The sequence below is a fragment of the Melospiza georgiana genome, chromosome 3 (assembly GCF_028018845.1).
Source record: "Melospiza georgiana isolate bMelGeo1 chromosome 3, bMelGeo1.pri, whole genome shotgun sequence".
NCBI classification, from domain to species: domain Eukaryota; kingdom Metazoa; phylum Chordata; class Aves; order Passeriformes; family Passerellidae; genus Melospiza; species Melospiza georgiana.
Genome location: NC_080432.1, coordinates 103972364 through 103989480, shown reverse-complemented (window position 1 = coordinate 103989480; position 17117 = coordinate 103972364). Strand labels below are relative to the sequence as shown.

Below are 17117 nucleotides of genomic sequence, written 5' to 3'. Positions count from 1 at the left end.
AGAGATCAGTTAAAAAGCCTGCACATTTCCTTTTTTCCACTTACAGATTAAAATTCTATATAGTTTTCAGAGAAGAAAAAACTAGGAAAAATAACTGTGAAACTAGTGCTTTGTTACATCTTTTAATATAATTTTATGTTACAAAATAATCACGTCTAACTAAATGAAGATACTAATAAAATCCCTAAATAGATATATGTATACAAATATATGCTTATTTAGGGGAGGAAAAAACATCTAGATGTGCTGAAAGAAAACCTAAGGGAGCTGTTATACTGGTGAAGAAGTAACCAGAAATGTCTGAAATAAATCCAGACATTCTAGTAGTCTCAATCAAGACACCACCACAGATCTGAAGGAGAGACAGAGTCCCAAAAAACTTCCAGGAACTGAACTTTCTTGGCTCATATGACCATGGATTACTTGACAAGTTTCTGGCCTCCACTAAGCTAAATCTGATTTTTGAAGAGACTTGGATGCCACAGACATCCACTGAAATTAAGAAAAATAATTCCAATAAAAGCCTTCTTAAAAACCACAACAAGATTATTAAATGTATCAAGGGATCAACCTTGTGTTGGCAAGCAGACTGCAACTTCTGATGCCAAGGTCTAACATTTTGTATGTTCTGTCACAGAAAATAAATATTTCCCCATTCTCTATTTCTTTTCTTTATTAAAAAGTGATGCTATCTTGCAGCTGGCAATCTCAGCATGTAAATATTTGTCAACAAAAGAGAACTCACATTTGTAACATTTGCATTCAATATCATGCATCTGAATAATTGCAAATGTAAATATATAAAATAAATGTAAATAAATACATTCTTTTTGAGAAACATAAGGAAAGGGTTAAGTCTCAAATTTGTATGTGCTGAGTGACTACACACTTCAGTGAGGAGCAAATCTGGTAAACAATTTCAAAGCTGACATACTTTGCCTTTTAAGAGACTGCACCAGACCCAGTAGAGCTGCTTTAAAAAGGGTTCCTAGTCAGCCTGATAGTCTGTGCCTGCATTGGGAAATTATTTCAGAGAACTCTGCCGTGCCTGTGTAACTGCATCAGCTACTCAGGCTTGCTCTGGTCATATTCTGATTGGAATGGTGTTTCCTTCTAGGAATGGCAATATATAAACAGTCACCTAACAACGTCCAAAGTCTTCAGCATAGAAGTACTTGGCAATTATACCTCCCTTCTCTGAATGCTGAGTTTACACAAGAATCTAAAACTCCTGGGTGTTCTCTATACAATGTAAAAAGTTGATTTTGGATTCTTAGAGGAAATTTCCATTGAGCTTTCCCATATTTATTCTTGTTGGATGAAAGAACTGTTGTATTTCAGAAATCTATTTACAGAAATAGATTCTTTCTTGGTAAGTAATCAAAAGCTGTCAGATCTACATACATGCCTTGTGCAACTGAAGAATTTTTTCTTTAGGAATTTAAATGATGGAGAGAAGCTCTGAACCAAGAAGTGATCTAACAGAGATTCTGAGATAATGCTTTTAATGACTGCATGAACATTACAATAGAAGCAGAACCTCACTATATTCCTAGCATAAGTAACCTTCTATCTATACAGGTCCAAATTCCTTCTCTGACCAACTCTCTGAAGGATTCTTTCTACCCTCATCCCCCTCAACAGTCAGGAAGAAGACCATACAGACTGGTCTTCTAAATTATGTTTACATAACAATGCAGTGCAGGTAGGTGCATGTTACAGATCTGCTATCAGACCTGTAGTGTTTACTTCTATAACAATACTCTTCATTAAACTGGTGGATTTAAAGCTGAATATTCAGAGTAAGTAATGCAATCTTGACTTGAGTCTCAATAGTTGACTATTATAGAAAAATGTCAATTGTACAGATGAGCTTCAAACCAGTGAGTCAAGTTACTTTGCAGCTGGTTCACTTGAGAAATGATGCTTAATCAGATGGTCAGCTGGTCAGCCACGAATGTTTATTCTAAAATTGCAAACTATTGCTTCAGGATGAAAATGTTTTCCTGAGCCAGAGTCCTTCTGTGACTGTAAGCACATCATGTGAGCCCATAAAGTCTTCTAAAAACACATAAGGGAGTCACAGAAGATGATCTCATTTAATGATTCCATGAGAAACCTACTTTTTCAACTCTAAATTAATTTTGCTGTTCCTTGCCTCAAGAGATAGCTTGCAAGCCAGGCACTTCAAACTCATTTCACAAATTAAAGAAGTATAACTGAATATTGGAAAACATCCTTACAGACATAAACTAAATGACACCGCTTTACAAACTTTTTTGTAGATAAATATGATCTGCAGCAAATGAGTAATTTTAAACTCATTTACCTCCAAGTCTGTTTCTAACGGGATCTGTATTAAACTATGAAATAGCAAACAGTGGGAAGAGGCAATATTAAAAAATATTCTGAAATAAAGAACCATTGTGAAATAAAAACAGTCCCTTGGTGTAAAGACAGCACGTTCATATAAGTCAGCATAAAGCAGATACAGACAGTTCTTACAGTGAGAATACTATTTTTTAAGGTATGATCAGATTATACCTTGTTCCTTGATCGCAACTTCTTGAAAAAAAAATCCATCAAAATTGTAAGATGATATAGCCTGGACTAAATCTTACATCTTTTACTCCTTTTCTCCTGCAGAATATTAAATTTGATGTTTGTATTTTCTTCTCCATCCATCTCATGAAGGATACTGTTTATGAGGTATGCTGGTATATAAAGCTTAATGCTAACAAAGGGATGGTCAAGAATGCAATTTTAAACTAAATTATATTGGTTGTTTTGCATAGTTGGTTGGAATAATCTAGAAAATCTTTTGCTCAGGGAAAAAAATGTATCTCTAACAGCACAGTGGAAGACTGCATTGTGGGTATTTTCTTAAGCAGGAAAGAGTCTGCTTAAAGATCATAGAACCACAGAATAGTTTGGATTGTAAGGGACCTTAAAGATCATTTCTTTCCAACCCTGCTACAAAGGAGATGTTGAGGTGCTAGAACACATCCAGAGAAGGGCAAAAGAGGTGATGAAGGCTCTGGAGCACAAGTCGTGGGAGGAGTGGCTGAGGGAATTGGGGTTGTTCAGCCCTGAGGAGGCTCAGGGTAACCTTATCACCCTGCCTTATCAACTGCCTGAAAGGAGGTTGTAGCCAGGCAGGGGTTGCACTCTTCTGGCAGGCAATGAATGACAGGATATGAGGAAATAGTCTCCAGCTCTGCCAGGGAGTTTCAGGTTGGACATCAAGAAGAATTCTTCACTGAAAAGGTGGTTAAGCATTGCAACAGGCAGTCCAGGGAGGGGGTGGAGTCACCATCCCTGGAAGTGTTCAAGAAACGTGCTATGGTTTAGCTGACATGGTGGTTTTCAGTCAAAAATTGTGCTCAATGACCTTGGAGGTCTTTTGAAAACTTAACAATTCCATGACTCTAATTAAACTGGGTGGTTTTCTCCACAGATGCTTCACACATCTGGGAGAAAGGGAAAAGTAGATGCATGGGCAGAGGTACTCCTTGTGAAATATTTTATATGCAAAGAATATCAAAATGAGGAGTAATGAGACCAGTGTAAGCAAAGACCTAATTTCCAGACACATTTAGCACTTCCTGGAAGGCCAATAAAATCACCATGGTGGCAAATACAGGGGGCAGAAAAAGGAGATGAGTTCTTTTACTAAGGGAGGCACCTAAAAGCCACAGATCATTACATAGGTTTAAATAATGATTCTTGAGATATTTTTGAACTTTTTAATATGCACAGAAGTGGGAATTCTTGTTTTCTGCAGTCGACCAGATGGTCCTGACTCATTATATCAGTCACAAGGCCAAAATGATTCTCACATTAAGGACAAAACCTTGAAGCCATAAATCTCTCTGAAATATCTCCTGCTGAGGAATCTGTAAGCAGTCATTTGTTCCCTTACATCTTGCAAGCTTCTTACTTTTGATCAATGCCTTCACTGTAAAAAACCTATTTCTGTTAACAGCTACAGCTTATTTATCTCTTTCTTTGCCAGAAAATTCTGCAGAAGGCTCCAAGGTGTTGTTCCAGTTTGCACATGAAGGCAGTGACATACACAATGTTCTCAAACAGCAACTCACACTCGGTGAGTTGATGTTCAAGAGGCAGAGTGAAACAGAAGTGTCCATCCTTCTTTCATACCACTTCCTCATCATTTTATAAATACAGATATTGCACACAGAATAAAAACACTCCAGTAACCAACCTATGAAACAAGAAATCATTAAGCAGTGAAAGAGGCACTTTGATGATTTGTGATAATTTTTAAGATATCAGTAGATACATATATAATGCATTCTTAGTTTGTACACATATTGTTTGAACACATTTATATATGTGTGTGTGTGTATGTATAAAATACCAATTACATGAATATTTATATAGGAAAAAGTCTATGCTTTTCAAGTTTCTAAAACAAAACTAAAGTTCCATTCTTCTCCTGTCTTCTTCTAATATGCAGCTAGGATTCTAAAACAATGTAATAGTAACACTATACAGTATAATACAGTACATATACTATATAGTTTAATAGTTATAATCAGTCAATAAGATTAAAAATCTACTCATGTTTTAATGCAAATCAACCAACCCTTTGCCTTCTTAATGCAGATAAGAAATGCACAAATTATTGCTTAATGTAGACCAAAAGTGTAGCTTGGATGATCTCAATTACTGCAGTTTTGGCTTACATGCAGCTGTTAGAAAACCCCTACAGAAATCTGCCAAGAGGAAAATAAGATTCAATTACTTTTATTTGAAGTATAAACTCACATACCTTGGCCTCCGGAATGCCAAACCATATTGTTGGCAAGCCAGCCCCACAGTGGGAGTATAAACAATAGGCATGAACTTTTCAATGTCAGAAGCCAGCACTTTATAGAACAGCTTTTCATTTCGGTCCTGAAGACTCATTAGCAGCATGTATCTGTGGAGAATTACATAAAATTAGACAGACATCAAGGGAACATATAAAGTAGATTTAGAAAGAGATTTGGTGTTTGGATAGTTAAAATTATGTTTGTTCTGTAATAACCTCTGTCCTATTGAAAGTATTCAAATTCCTCCTAGTCTTAACAGCACAAATGGTTCAGACACAAAGTATAACAAACTGGTTGACACAGAGAACCTGAAGCCATCACAAAATTGTCAAACTGTACATACTCAGGAAGATAATCCCTCTCAGGTATAGAACACTGTGCTGCAATTGAGGATTTAGTCTGTCAGAACCTTATCTGTGTACATCAGTTGTTCCACTTGAAATGAGACCAGTATTAAATATAACTTAAACAAGCTTACTCACTTGCCCAAAGAAAACAGAACTAAAAACATTAAGCTTTGCATGCTCTTTCCTAGATAGAAATTGATGTTAAATCCAGAATAATACTTCAAATAAATACTGAATAACAAAGCTTTTGAAAACAAAGCAGACACACATGGTCTCTCATCCCCTAAGTCTATGTTTGACTTGAAACCTGCAATGTTATATCTCCTAACTAAAAGCAATTTTGAGGAAGTTCTATATTTATTTAAAAAGAAAACCAATGAGAAAAAAGAACCATACAAATAAGACTGAAAGAAAGCTCATGTTTAGCTTGAACTACTTTTTACTACCATTACACTCACATTGAATAATTACATTACTGTTTCTAGATACCAATCAGGAAGCCAAACTCCATGGCAGAGTGTGACAAATTATATCAGTCTGTGAGAGACTTCAAGTTATACCTGTTCACACAGGTATGATTGTCACTTTGTGAACACTTAAAATTTAGAAATTTAGTGATCTTACACCTTACCTGTCTATTCACTAGTTTTAGCAACGTTAAGTATTCCTGTAAAAAATAAGTAGTCTTATATACCAATAGGCTTATATAAAATCTTTAACTTACGTATACAATTTATGTAGGGTTGTTAATTTGCAATGGATTACTAATTACTTACACTCAAAAAGTTTAATATGCCCACCATTTTATTACACAAGTGTTGAGGATACGTATAAAACACATTCCTTCCAAAAGCCTAGAGATTTGTGTACTTAACTATTATTAATATGAACTTTCCTTCTGCATACTTAGGCATCACATGCCTCAATAAAATCCAACTCATTCTTTAGGAAGACACAAACATAGTCAAGTAACCAAAGAGCAGCTTAGTAAATCTGAATACATTCCATTCAAGTTTAGCTTGCCTATCTCAGTCTATCAGGGAAGCACTCCTTTTGGGATCTGTTCTGTAAACCTTTAATCAGCACTATAAGCAGGCAAGTGAAGCCAGTTTGGCAGTTGGTGACTGTAATGAGGTGACAGAAGTGAGACAAAACAATATCCCTGCCCTTGTGTCATGAAGGGTATTTTAGACCCCAAACAGATAAAGATCTAGAAACCAAAAAGTTGCAGTTTCTCTGAATACCATCACCATGAGGCAGCTGGAACCACCTTCCATCACACACATTAGGTTTGAATGTTCTCCAAGGTTAAATTACATCCTGCTCTTGTAATTCTCAGCTACAAATATACATACATACACACTAATTTTCTTTCATATTATTACGTTTCCCTAGAGCCTTTCATTTTCCCAGTATTTCATTATGATATAGCATATATTGCAATGTCCTTGAATTCTCAGGGCATTTTCTTTATTAAATCCTTTCTCCTGAGGATGGACTATCCCAACATTTATCCTGAAATACAAGTTCTTGCACATGTAGTTGTAAATACACATGAAGACTTTCCTTTTGTTTCTGGAGAACATTTAAAGTGATGTTAGAGAACATCATGCATATTTTTGGCCTCCACTCTGTACTGGACATTTCAACACCATGTGAGCCACAGCACCATTCCTAAGCAGTTGCTGGGCTTTTTTTTTTTTTTGTTTTTTTTTAATCAATTTCATTTAAAATGAGGAGTGGCTTAAGAGTACAAAATACCTTTTCATCATCATTTCTTATTACTCAGATCAAGTCCAGATTTTAAACAGGGTAAAGAAATCTTTCACAAAAGAAACTAAAAGCTTAGCAAAAGGCTTCCTCAGGGCTTCAAAGGAAAAACCTGCAGTTTTAACCATTTGTTAAAACTCTCCATTTCTACTGTAGTATAGTGTTAAACTGGGGGTTTATGTTCTTCTTTGTTTTCATCATGCCACTTTTATATTCATGATATACTAAAGAACTTGCAAAAGGACTAACTGTATACTACTTATATTTTCAAATATTACATATTTGAAAATATAAGTATAAGAAATACTATTATAAAGTGAAAAACATTTCTAGGGAAGTGCAATTTTTATCAGGCTTTTTCAATGGCAGGTATATCTTCCTTCTCAGCATTGCAATTTGCTTAGTTAAGGGCATCAAATTTCTCAAAAATTCCTTCTAAAGGGAAAACCAAAAATGCTTCATAGTCAATGTAGGGTTGTTTATAATGCATTAGACAACAAGTATGCATCTTTTAGCAACACCCAAGTATCTACACAACTAAAAGCATGAAGTGCCTTTCAGCATTGTATTTAAAAATATATTTAAAATTCAGTATTTAATGGAATCTTTTACTGAAGCCCATATTTAATCGAAAACATAATGAAAACAAATAATAAAACAATGAAGACAATCACTTGTGCTATAAAAAGGGAGAAAAGTATTGTCTGTCCTCAGACAAGGAGTCTTGAATGAAGATTTCAGAGAAAAGTTTCATAGGACAAAAACCAAGGTCTGGCAAGTCAGACAGAGGAAACTGCCAAGCATTCAAATTTCAGCATGTCACTCTTCTCCCCTGGCCTTTACTTCACCTAAGAATGTTTCATACCATGGAGGGAATGAAATACAGTAGCAACAAAAGGATGGAACCCACATATCATCCAAAATCCAAAAGAAAACTGATATAAATATCAAAAAGTTACTGATGATTCTTAGGATAACTGGCCCAACTATGACTGGCATACACTTTACAAGGCCAAATGGAGAGGTGAAAATAGAACAAATCCCACTTTTGTTTTACTCTTATCTTGAAAAATATGAGAGTAAACAAAGAAGGTGGGAGGAAAGGCTATTATTTTTAACCTGTGGAAGACATTTAGCTCTATTACTCTGCTTCATCAGTATTTATATAAAATTAATTAAAAAGAGAGAACTTTAAGAAAAAAAACAAAATAAGGCCATCTTCTCTGGAAAAGCAATTTGATGGCCCCTCTCTAATGTTAACACATCCAGCATAATGTTTTACAGTGTGACTCTTTGAAGAAAGAAAAGCTCAGGCAGATGATGTCACTGTGCCAGGAGCAACAAATTTAGTATCAATACAAAGCAAGAAGAAAGACAATTAAGAACATACAGGGGAGAAGAAAAAAAAAACTTGCAGAATCCATCACAGCTTTTCTAAATTATGCTGGAGGAATAGAATTTTTTCCTCTTACTGGTGTCGTTTTTGCCAAGCATCCCAGGCAATTGACTTGCTGCTGTTCCACATTCATTTTGTATATGAACTCTTGGTATTTCAGAGTACAACAGTTTCATGCTACAAGTCCACAACGGCATTTCAGCAGTGCCAAAACATGTCAAGCCATGGCACTAGCTAGCAACTTAGCTTTATGAATTTACACACACCCTCTTTCCAAGCAAAACCAGGCCCATCTTGCCAGTGTAAAATGCTGCCATACGCAGCATTAATGTTTCATCAGATGATTCCTTTCTGTCTAAGGTATTTAACAGCTTCCACCCCTGCAATATCTAAACACCTGTACTTAATCTTTGGTATTTGGACATAAAACACACAAGTACACACCTACTGCCAAGCTCCAGAAGGAAGACAACAGCCTCCCTTCACCTCTTTTCAATAACTGTTTCTATGGGAGCAAAGACTATGCCAGATGCATACTGCAAGAAGCATGGGAGTTTTCCTGAATTTAGGACATCTGTACTCAGTAGAAGACAATAACTGCATGCTCTTGTGCAAGACTGCCCTTGAGCACCTGCCTTTACAGGGAGCCCCTGAGATTTCAAGTTCCAGTTAAAACAGCCAAAGCTTCTAACATTCTTCATCAGTGAAGAGATTCAAGGAATAATTGTGTCAGGATCACATTCACTCTTCTTTAAAATTCTTTGATAAGATTATAAATATAGGAGACCAGAGTTCACATACTGCCTTGAGGACTGAGCTCACCACATGTAATGCACATGTTCTGCAAGCAGGCTCTTTACTGACATACTCCAATGAAATTGTCAGACATTTGACTTACAAACACCCCTGCAAGTCACATTTTGCACATGCAGATTTTTGTACTCTCAATTCACAGACAAATTTTATCTACAAAGGAGCCCAAGATGTCAATGTTTACAATCTTAAAAGGAATTATCTTCTTCATGCAAATGTTACCAAGTCTTTTCATCAGTGGTCTCAAATGCAGACTTCTGCATGTAACACAGTGTTATTTTGCTAAAAAAATAGAGAAAACATCACAGCTGTATAAAGCCCCAGTAATACATGAGGATAATATTTTTTTATCAAAACATAGCATGACATGAATAGTCAGTTGAGATCTGCTGGGTGTTCAGACAGAGTATAAATATGATTTCTTAAAGAAAAAATTCCGCTTGGGGGGTACTTGTGGACTTATATAATTTAATATTCTTAAGGGATGACCTAACTTAATTTGCGCAATTTGCCTCAATCCAAGATTATCCCTGAGAATTTGTTTCTTAACTACTATGGACGTGAGTTATGAAAGCATACACTAGCTGAGGTTGGAAAAGAGATTGCCTCATCTGATCCCCTCCTCAAAGCAGAGACAACTAGAGCAGTTTGCCCAGGACCATGCTCAGTCAGGTTTGGAATCACTCCCATGGATGGAGATCCCACCAAAGCTTCTCCAGCATTACAAATGGGGCCACAACGTTTATTCACACTGTAAGGGGAAGGAGAAGATTCAAATATTTGAACAATTACAAAATTACAGCCGAGAAAATAGCACAGACACACATCACAGAAAAAAAACTGAAAAATAAACACAGCTATTCACTTTTTTTGGATGCCAATTACTAAAACCTTATTTGAAGTATTCTGACTAGTAGACACAGTGAGAAAAAAACCTAACTTGTAACAGCTTCAAGTTATTTCTGTGAATATTTCTCAGTTGAACTGCATCACTAAAACCGAATTAAGAAGAATAAATGTGTGCTGCAAAGCTGCACAGTACAATATAACCTTTATACTAAAGCAGGCATTATAATAAAACTGGCTTTATAGTACAAAATGGCAAGCTACAGTCGAATGTTCAAGACACATGGATGGAATAACTTAATGTTAGCGCTTCTGTTTTACAGATGTCTGGTCACAGGAGCAGGAAACAAATTTCTTCCTGACCCACCTAAGTATTTGGGAAAGAGAAAATGCCAAAGAAAACTCACAGGTGGGAAATAATGACACCAAGTTTTTGTTTAATTAAGTCTTTGCAGATCTTAAGGTTAACAGAGGCAGTTTGGGAAGAATATTCTCTGAAGCAAATGTTTGTGGTTACATTTATTTATAACCACATTATATTTCTTTATAGTTTTGTATTATTTTTGTCTATCATACATGGATTAGTTACATTTTAGAAAAATATTTCCTTCCCCACCCCCAAGACAGACAGGTTTATCTTTCCTTATTTTTTGACACAACGAAGATAGCTGCAAAGTATTGCCACAATACTTGGAGACAGTTATTTTTGTTTCATTATTCCTAGTGCAATCAAAACTTCAGCATACAGTGTTTTACTGCAGTTCAAAAGGCACATCATTCAAAGTTTCAATACTCTGTCATTTAAAACTGATGGAATTAATTCTTTCTTCCTTCCTGAAGAAATTTTTCATTTTGGCAAAAAGCCACTTGAAAATCCAGAATTTTTTGCTAACAAAAGCAAAGAATTAAGACACTAAAATACTGCTATATTGAATAGCTAGATCTGTGACATTCCATCTGTGACGTTTTGAGAAGCAGGAGTGTTTTTCTGCTATGATCTGAAGTAGGAGCAAAATTGTTTCCTAGTTAAAAAACTATATATAACATATAACAATGGGGTAAGATCTTTTTCCCTATTTTCAAGCTACAGGTGAAGAGAAATTCTGGCAATTCAAGCTGAAACAAGCAGTTGGAACTGCTTTAAATGTCCTGAAACACATGAAACAACAAGCTGTATCATGAAGGGACTACCTCAATGCAGAGTTAAAGAGGAGATAGGGACAGAAGAACAGAGAAAGTTTTCTCCTATGGTAACATCAATGGTTGAATCAGGGGGCTTCATGAAAATTTACACTTTTCTATATGCAGGAACTCATAAATAGCCCAGCCTGGAAAGCTACTACTCTGTGATAATAACCAATAATGGCCTTCCTGAGAGCACTGGAGAATAGTTAAACTACAAAAGACACAATTGCAAGCTCTTCACTTGCAAGGAAGGCTGTCCTCATCCTATCCTGACTCTATAAAAAACAAAGATTGTGGCAACTTGAAATTATAAAAAAGCCTTGTCACCAACAGATGGGTACCTAGAGGCCATATATTACATACTGATAGGAAGACATTCCATGACAGAGAAGAGCAAGGCAGAGGGGGAAGAAATGACAAATTTTTGTTCTAGCACCTATAAAATACAATATTTTTTAGGAAAAAATTAAGTATTCATAAATACTTAAAGCCCTGTTGTCATCTTATTGCAGAAGTCCCACATCTTCTTGGTGATTTCTCATGGACAGCACTTCACAGCACTGACTCCTCCTTCCTCTCAGCACAGCCACCAAACTCCAACTCTCACCTCACCCAGCTAACCCACTCTTTTGTAGCACTCTTCTTATTGGACACAGCTGTGGCCCATTAAGGGCAGGCCTGTTCCTAATCTTTGTGATTGGTACAGCTGCAACTCCTCAGGTGTGAGATTGCCTTCTGCACTATTCTCTTACATTCTATCCCTCCACAAAGCCCTTTCCAGATTTTTTCCTTAAAAATACCCAAGCACAGCAATGCTATGTTACATATTAGTTTTATAACATTTTTCAAATGTACTATTTTTAATGCATATGTATCTATATGCATGTAAAGTGATTACTGACTTTTAGTTTCACATGTGTTCATTTGCTTCCAGTGACCTTTATCACCTGGTGATAATGACCAGTATCAATCATTTGGTTATCAAAGAAAATTCATGTGAACAGCTCTGGAAGATTAGAATTTTAAAGTAGGAGTTGATTTTTTTTGAATGTGAAAGTGGATTTTTTTGTGAAAGTGACTCATAAATTGGTGAGTAGGATAAAGTTTCATAGCCATACTTTACCTGTCTAGGTCACATGTCAGCCTTTCAAAATTCTGAAGAATTGTATAAACCTGAGCGTCTTGACCAAGAAAGCAAGGCGGCAATAATCCATGAATATTCAATTGTTGCCTCTCCTCCAAGGTAAAAGCCATGCCCTAAAAAAAACAAAAAGAAAAATAAAACTCATGTATAGATGTACATAAGAGATAATTATTCTGAGAAAACTTCTGCAGAAAATCATAGCCCGGGGAACATCAGCAACTTATAATCTATTTAAAATTAAACAGAATTTATAATGGTGCAATTATTTTGGGAAAAAGGTTTTATTGAGCCATAAAAGACCTGTACAAATACAATAACTCCATCTCAGCACAGAATTAGTTAACATCTCCTGAGTAGCCCAAGTGTAGCACCTGCAAAACTGCTAAATTACAGCTGAAGAAGAAAGCAGCCATATATTCACTCCACTCATTTTCAGCTTTTAATGAGGTCTGTCTGTCCAAATCATCTTCAGAAATTACCCAAGCTACTGTAAGAAAGATGGTGCATTTACAGCAGAAACATGAGTGTGGGTTTAGCATACCAGCATCGAGCACTCTGGCTGCTGAAGCTTTACTCTGCTGTGCTAACTACAGCCAGTTAGCTTGCTTACCTAGACAGGTTCTTCTTTGTTTCTGTTTTTTTCTCAGAAATAGTGTTTGATTCGTATGGAACAAAAATATATTACAAAATCTTCCTGTATCTTACTAGGCTACATGTCGTACACCATTTTTAATCGAAATTTTGAAGAGGTAATGTGACTGTGACTTGAAAAAAGTAGGAACAAAGCCCTAAAGCAACCCCATCACACTATCTGCTCTGTAATTACATTAATTAAGTTGTTACCTTAAGTGAAATGACGACTCAAGGAAAAGAAATATCTTATAATGAACCCTTTACAAAACATCAAACATTTCCAAAATGTGTTTCTCCTTCCCTAGACAGGAAATGAAGGGAAAGCAAGTTTAATAAAGATGAGCAACTGTTTTGCCGTAGCTCTCCACGTATGTGAGATTTCATTTTCAAATGTGTACACAAAGGCTGCATTTTTTTCCCTAATGAACTTTCTGTGGCCAGATAGGTCATGAATGTCTTCAGCTGCTATCCCATCTTGAAAAATCATGGAAGGAGTAAGAGTCAACACTCGTCACAAGTTTATTTAGTGTTGATCCCCCTTATCTCCACTAGACTTTTTTGGGCTTAAAAAAGCCACGTGTGCTCATGCACACTTCAGAATCAGTTCCAAGTGACTGGACTTCAGGGAGTTGCATAGTTTTAATGGATCTTCTCAAGCTAGTAGTAAAGTGACAATCCAGTTATTCTCTGCAATTCTCCTTTGCCCTGTTTCCATTAGTCAAATGGAATGAAAAAAATTTCTGAATGTCTGTGTTTGGCTTTACATTAGGAATAAAATATGGACTTTAATTACTAGAATAGGGTTTCCCCCCTTACTGGAATATACATCTTATTTTAAAACATACACATGTGTCACATATTGCCAAATGCCTTTTTCAAAGAGTACTTCATCTTGGAATAGTCTATTCTCCATGTATTACTACAGCTTTACAGTAAGTGTTAATTTCTTTGGTTACTACGAAAACACAGCACCCACCTACACCCCTAGGATTTATATGGTTAGAAAATCCTTTACTTGAATATTCCTCTTTGGCACAGATATTATTAATTCTTCAGATTTCCAAGATGAAATGTTAATTCTTTTCTTTCCCTCTCAGATCCCATATTTACTCAGAAGAAAAGAATTATCATTAAAATATATCACCTGATAATTTAGTAAGAGAAGGCCATTTTATGAAATAAGTGTATCCTATTCCATCTGCTTATAATAGGGAAGACTTCAACTATGTAGGACTTATGGTTTATGTCTAGATTTCTTGCACTAGCCTCGGATTTTCTTTTCTAGATAAAAATTCTTTTTTCCTGCTTGAAGTGTTGTTTCCCAGCCATCCAGCAGAGAGGGCTCTAGGTCCAGCTTGGTTTACACACTACTTTCCCTCTCAGAGAGGCATATTTTGTGCACACCTGGATGGGACAGACTTCTGTCATCTAGCATCCAAACTATTATCAACTATGTAGATATTTTTATTCTGTATCTTGTATTACAAACAAATTTTTCAAGAAGAACAACAGTATAACAATCTAAAAGCAGCATAAGGGCAAGAGACCACAACCATAAATATTAGCCTCTGCCAAATTAGTTTTGATTTATTCATTGCTTTATGCTTCATATACATCACAAAGATGAAAAGCATAGTTATTATCAACCTTCCCAGTTAAGAGTTTGCAATTCTTCAAGAGCTGTATTTCATATGTTTCATTATATGCTCTGGTTTGCTTTTGGCAAAACTAAGTTATTCTTCGGCCACCTTATTTACCTTCCTTTCTCTAAGGTCAAAACTTTGGTTAATTTACTTTTTTGCTCTTTACATGTAAATACCCTTTCATATGCTCAGATTTACACAGAAAGCTGATTTTTCAAGAAATTTAACTCATTGCAAATACATTTAATTTTGAATTTGTCTCTCCATTTATAATGTTGTGACGTTTTGCAATTGTAGCAGTGATTTCTATTACTGCACATCATTCAGTACTCTTTCATTATTTAATGTCTGTGGGTTTATCAACTCCACTCTTAACTGTCTGTCCTCTGCTCATAATCTCTAATCTCCCAAAGCCCCTCACCTACAATGTTGGTGTAGTGCAGTTACACATAGATCAATACCCTTCTTAGGCTGCAGTACTGAAAAAGCACAAAACAGAATAAACAGCACAGCATCATGTTGTATCAGACAGCTTTTTGCACTAGCTTTCAACTGAATTTTCAAGTGGTGCTTGAAAAGACAGAGAGCATATTCAAAATACTTCAAGAGCCATCTCAGCCTCTATTCACAGTGAACAGAGACAAGTTTCCTCTCTTAATATAAACTAGATTGCCCTGACACAGTTTTTCTTCAGATAGAATACCCAAAGCTCATATAATTGCTAGGTTTATATAAACCTCTCTAGAAAAAGAGAGTGTACTAAAGCAATATGTGCATCCTGTCCATGCACTAATGAGATTCAGCTTTACTAAAAGGGCAGCCAGTATTCATTGCAGGGATCCTTCTCCAATTTCTCCCAAGTCCTAGCCATCTTTTGTTCTAGTAAATCAAAACTTTCTTTTTAAAAACTCCAACTCATTTGGAAGGATAGCTCATCTCCTCCTGTTGGTGTGCCACAGAAGCATGTAGAAGCATGTAGAAGGAGGCTGGCTTAGAAGAGGAAACTAAGCCAACATCCAAGGTTCTCTATCTCAGTGACTCTTTCATCAGTCTCTGGAAGGGAAAAATCAAGGCTCATAAGACTTCAGGGGTTCAGGAGACAACCACCAACAGCAGTACTCAAGCTCAAGTACTTGCATGTATATTTGAGCTTCCTGTGTCTGTGAAAGGGGAAGGAAAAAATGAGGAGGAAGGTGAAAAGGTACAGCAAGAATGTCTGGAAGTACCATGACCTCTGAATTGCTGGTCTATAACATACTGCTAGAGGAAAATCAGAGTCTCCAGAGTATTTTGGGGATGGACAAGCAGGTTCATCACTGTCTCAAGAGTCCATAAAAAAGGAAAAAACGCTCTGTTAAAAAACTCATTCTGTATATCTAAATCATAAAAGCACAGTGAACAAATTCCAACGATACTGTGTAAAAAAGCACACAAGTCTGAGGGACTCAGCTATGCTCAACATCTGCTGCCACAGCCGGAAAGAGGAGAGATGGCACCTCGCCACTCCTTGCAGGCTCCCACCACAGCAGCTGGTATCCCTGAGCAGAGGCCAGGGAGTGCTCTGCCAGACAAAGCTCTGAGAAAACTCCACAGCTGCCTGCAATACTTGTCTGCTCCAGATCTGAATCATTTCTTTTTAACAAGTGGACTCCAGAACCCCACAATTCCATTCTTAAAAATTCCATTCTTCAAAACAAACGAACAAAAAAAGGACATGCAAACAAGATGAATGCTTTTGGCTGAAAGACTGAAAACATTCTTCAATTACTAGGGAAGAGTTTTTTCCCCAATACATCCCAAATAAAGAATCAGTGGCATCACTTCTAGTTGCCAGTCACACATCATCCCACGCTGCTCACACCACTTCATGCACAAGTCTCCAGGAGAAATTCAACTGCAGAACTAGATGCAGTCCTTAGGAAATCATGATCTTTGGTATGCATGACTGTTTGCAGGCAATTCTTTTGCTGGTCAAGCTTTAGCCTTCAGCAATTTTGACTTTTCTTACTACACTAGTACTGTTAGGGAGAAATCCAAGTCAAAATTGGTTTCTTTTACGGAAAACATCTTTGGCTGAGGAAGCAAAAAAAGGTATACATAGTCCTGCTAGGTATGAGCTACATAAAAACAGTTTCAGACACCTAATGTCATAAACATTTAGCATCAGAATATTAAAAAACCCACACAAACAAACCAACTAAAACTACAACTCTTCAAAATTTCATACATTCAAAGAAATTTTTATAAAACCTCTATAAAAATATAGAACATGTGGGTTTTCAAGCATTTAAAGGTACATTTAAGAGTTGAATGATCTGCAAATCCCTTTGAGATATTTGATATAATTTGTGTTTTTAAAAAAGTCACCTTATGAACAGGCAAAAATAAAGTTTTACAAGCATTTCCTCTCCGTTTTTCACTTTTATTCTCCAAACATGACTTCAGAAAAATCAGATAAATACTTCTAATACTTCATGTCCAACTCATGTCAAGGCAGAATAC

The 17117-nt window shown here is 36.2% G+C and overlaps 1 protein-coding gene across 2 annotated transcripts in view; it reads right to left on the bottom strand.

The window, feature by feature from the left end:
* The window catches only part of ME1 (malic enzyme 1), a 154925-nt gene that overhangs the window by 103712 nt on the left and 34096 nt on the right, over positions 1-17117 (bottom strand). For both annotated transcript variants that reach the window (XM_058020521.1, XM_058020522.1), the window contains exons 2-3: positions 12319-12452; positions 4796-4945 (exon numbers count right to left, since the gene is read on the bottom strand). In XM_058020521.1, the coding sequence (XP_057876504.1) occupies positions 4796-4945; positions 12319-12452 (284 nt within the window). The remainder of the gene's footprint in view (positions 1-4795; positions 4946-12318; positions 12453-17117) is intronic.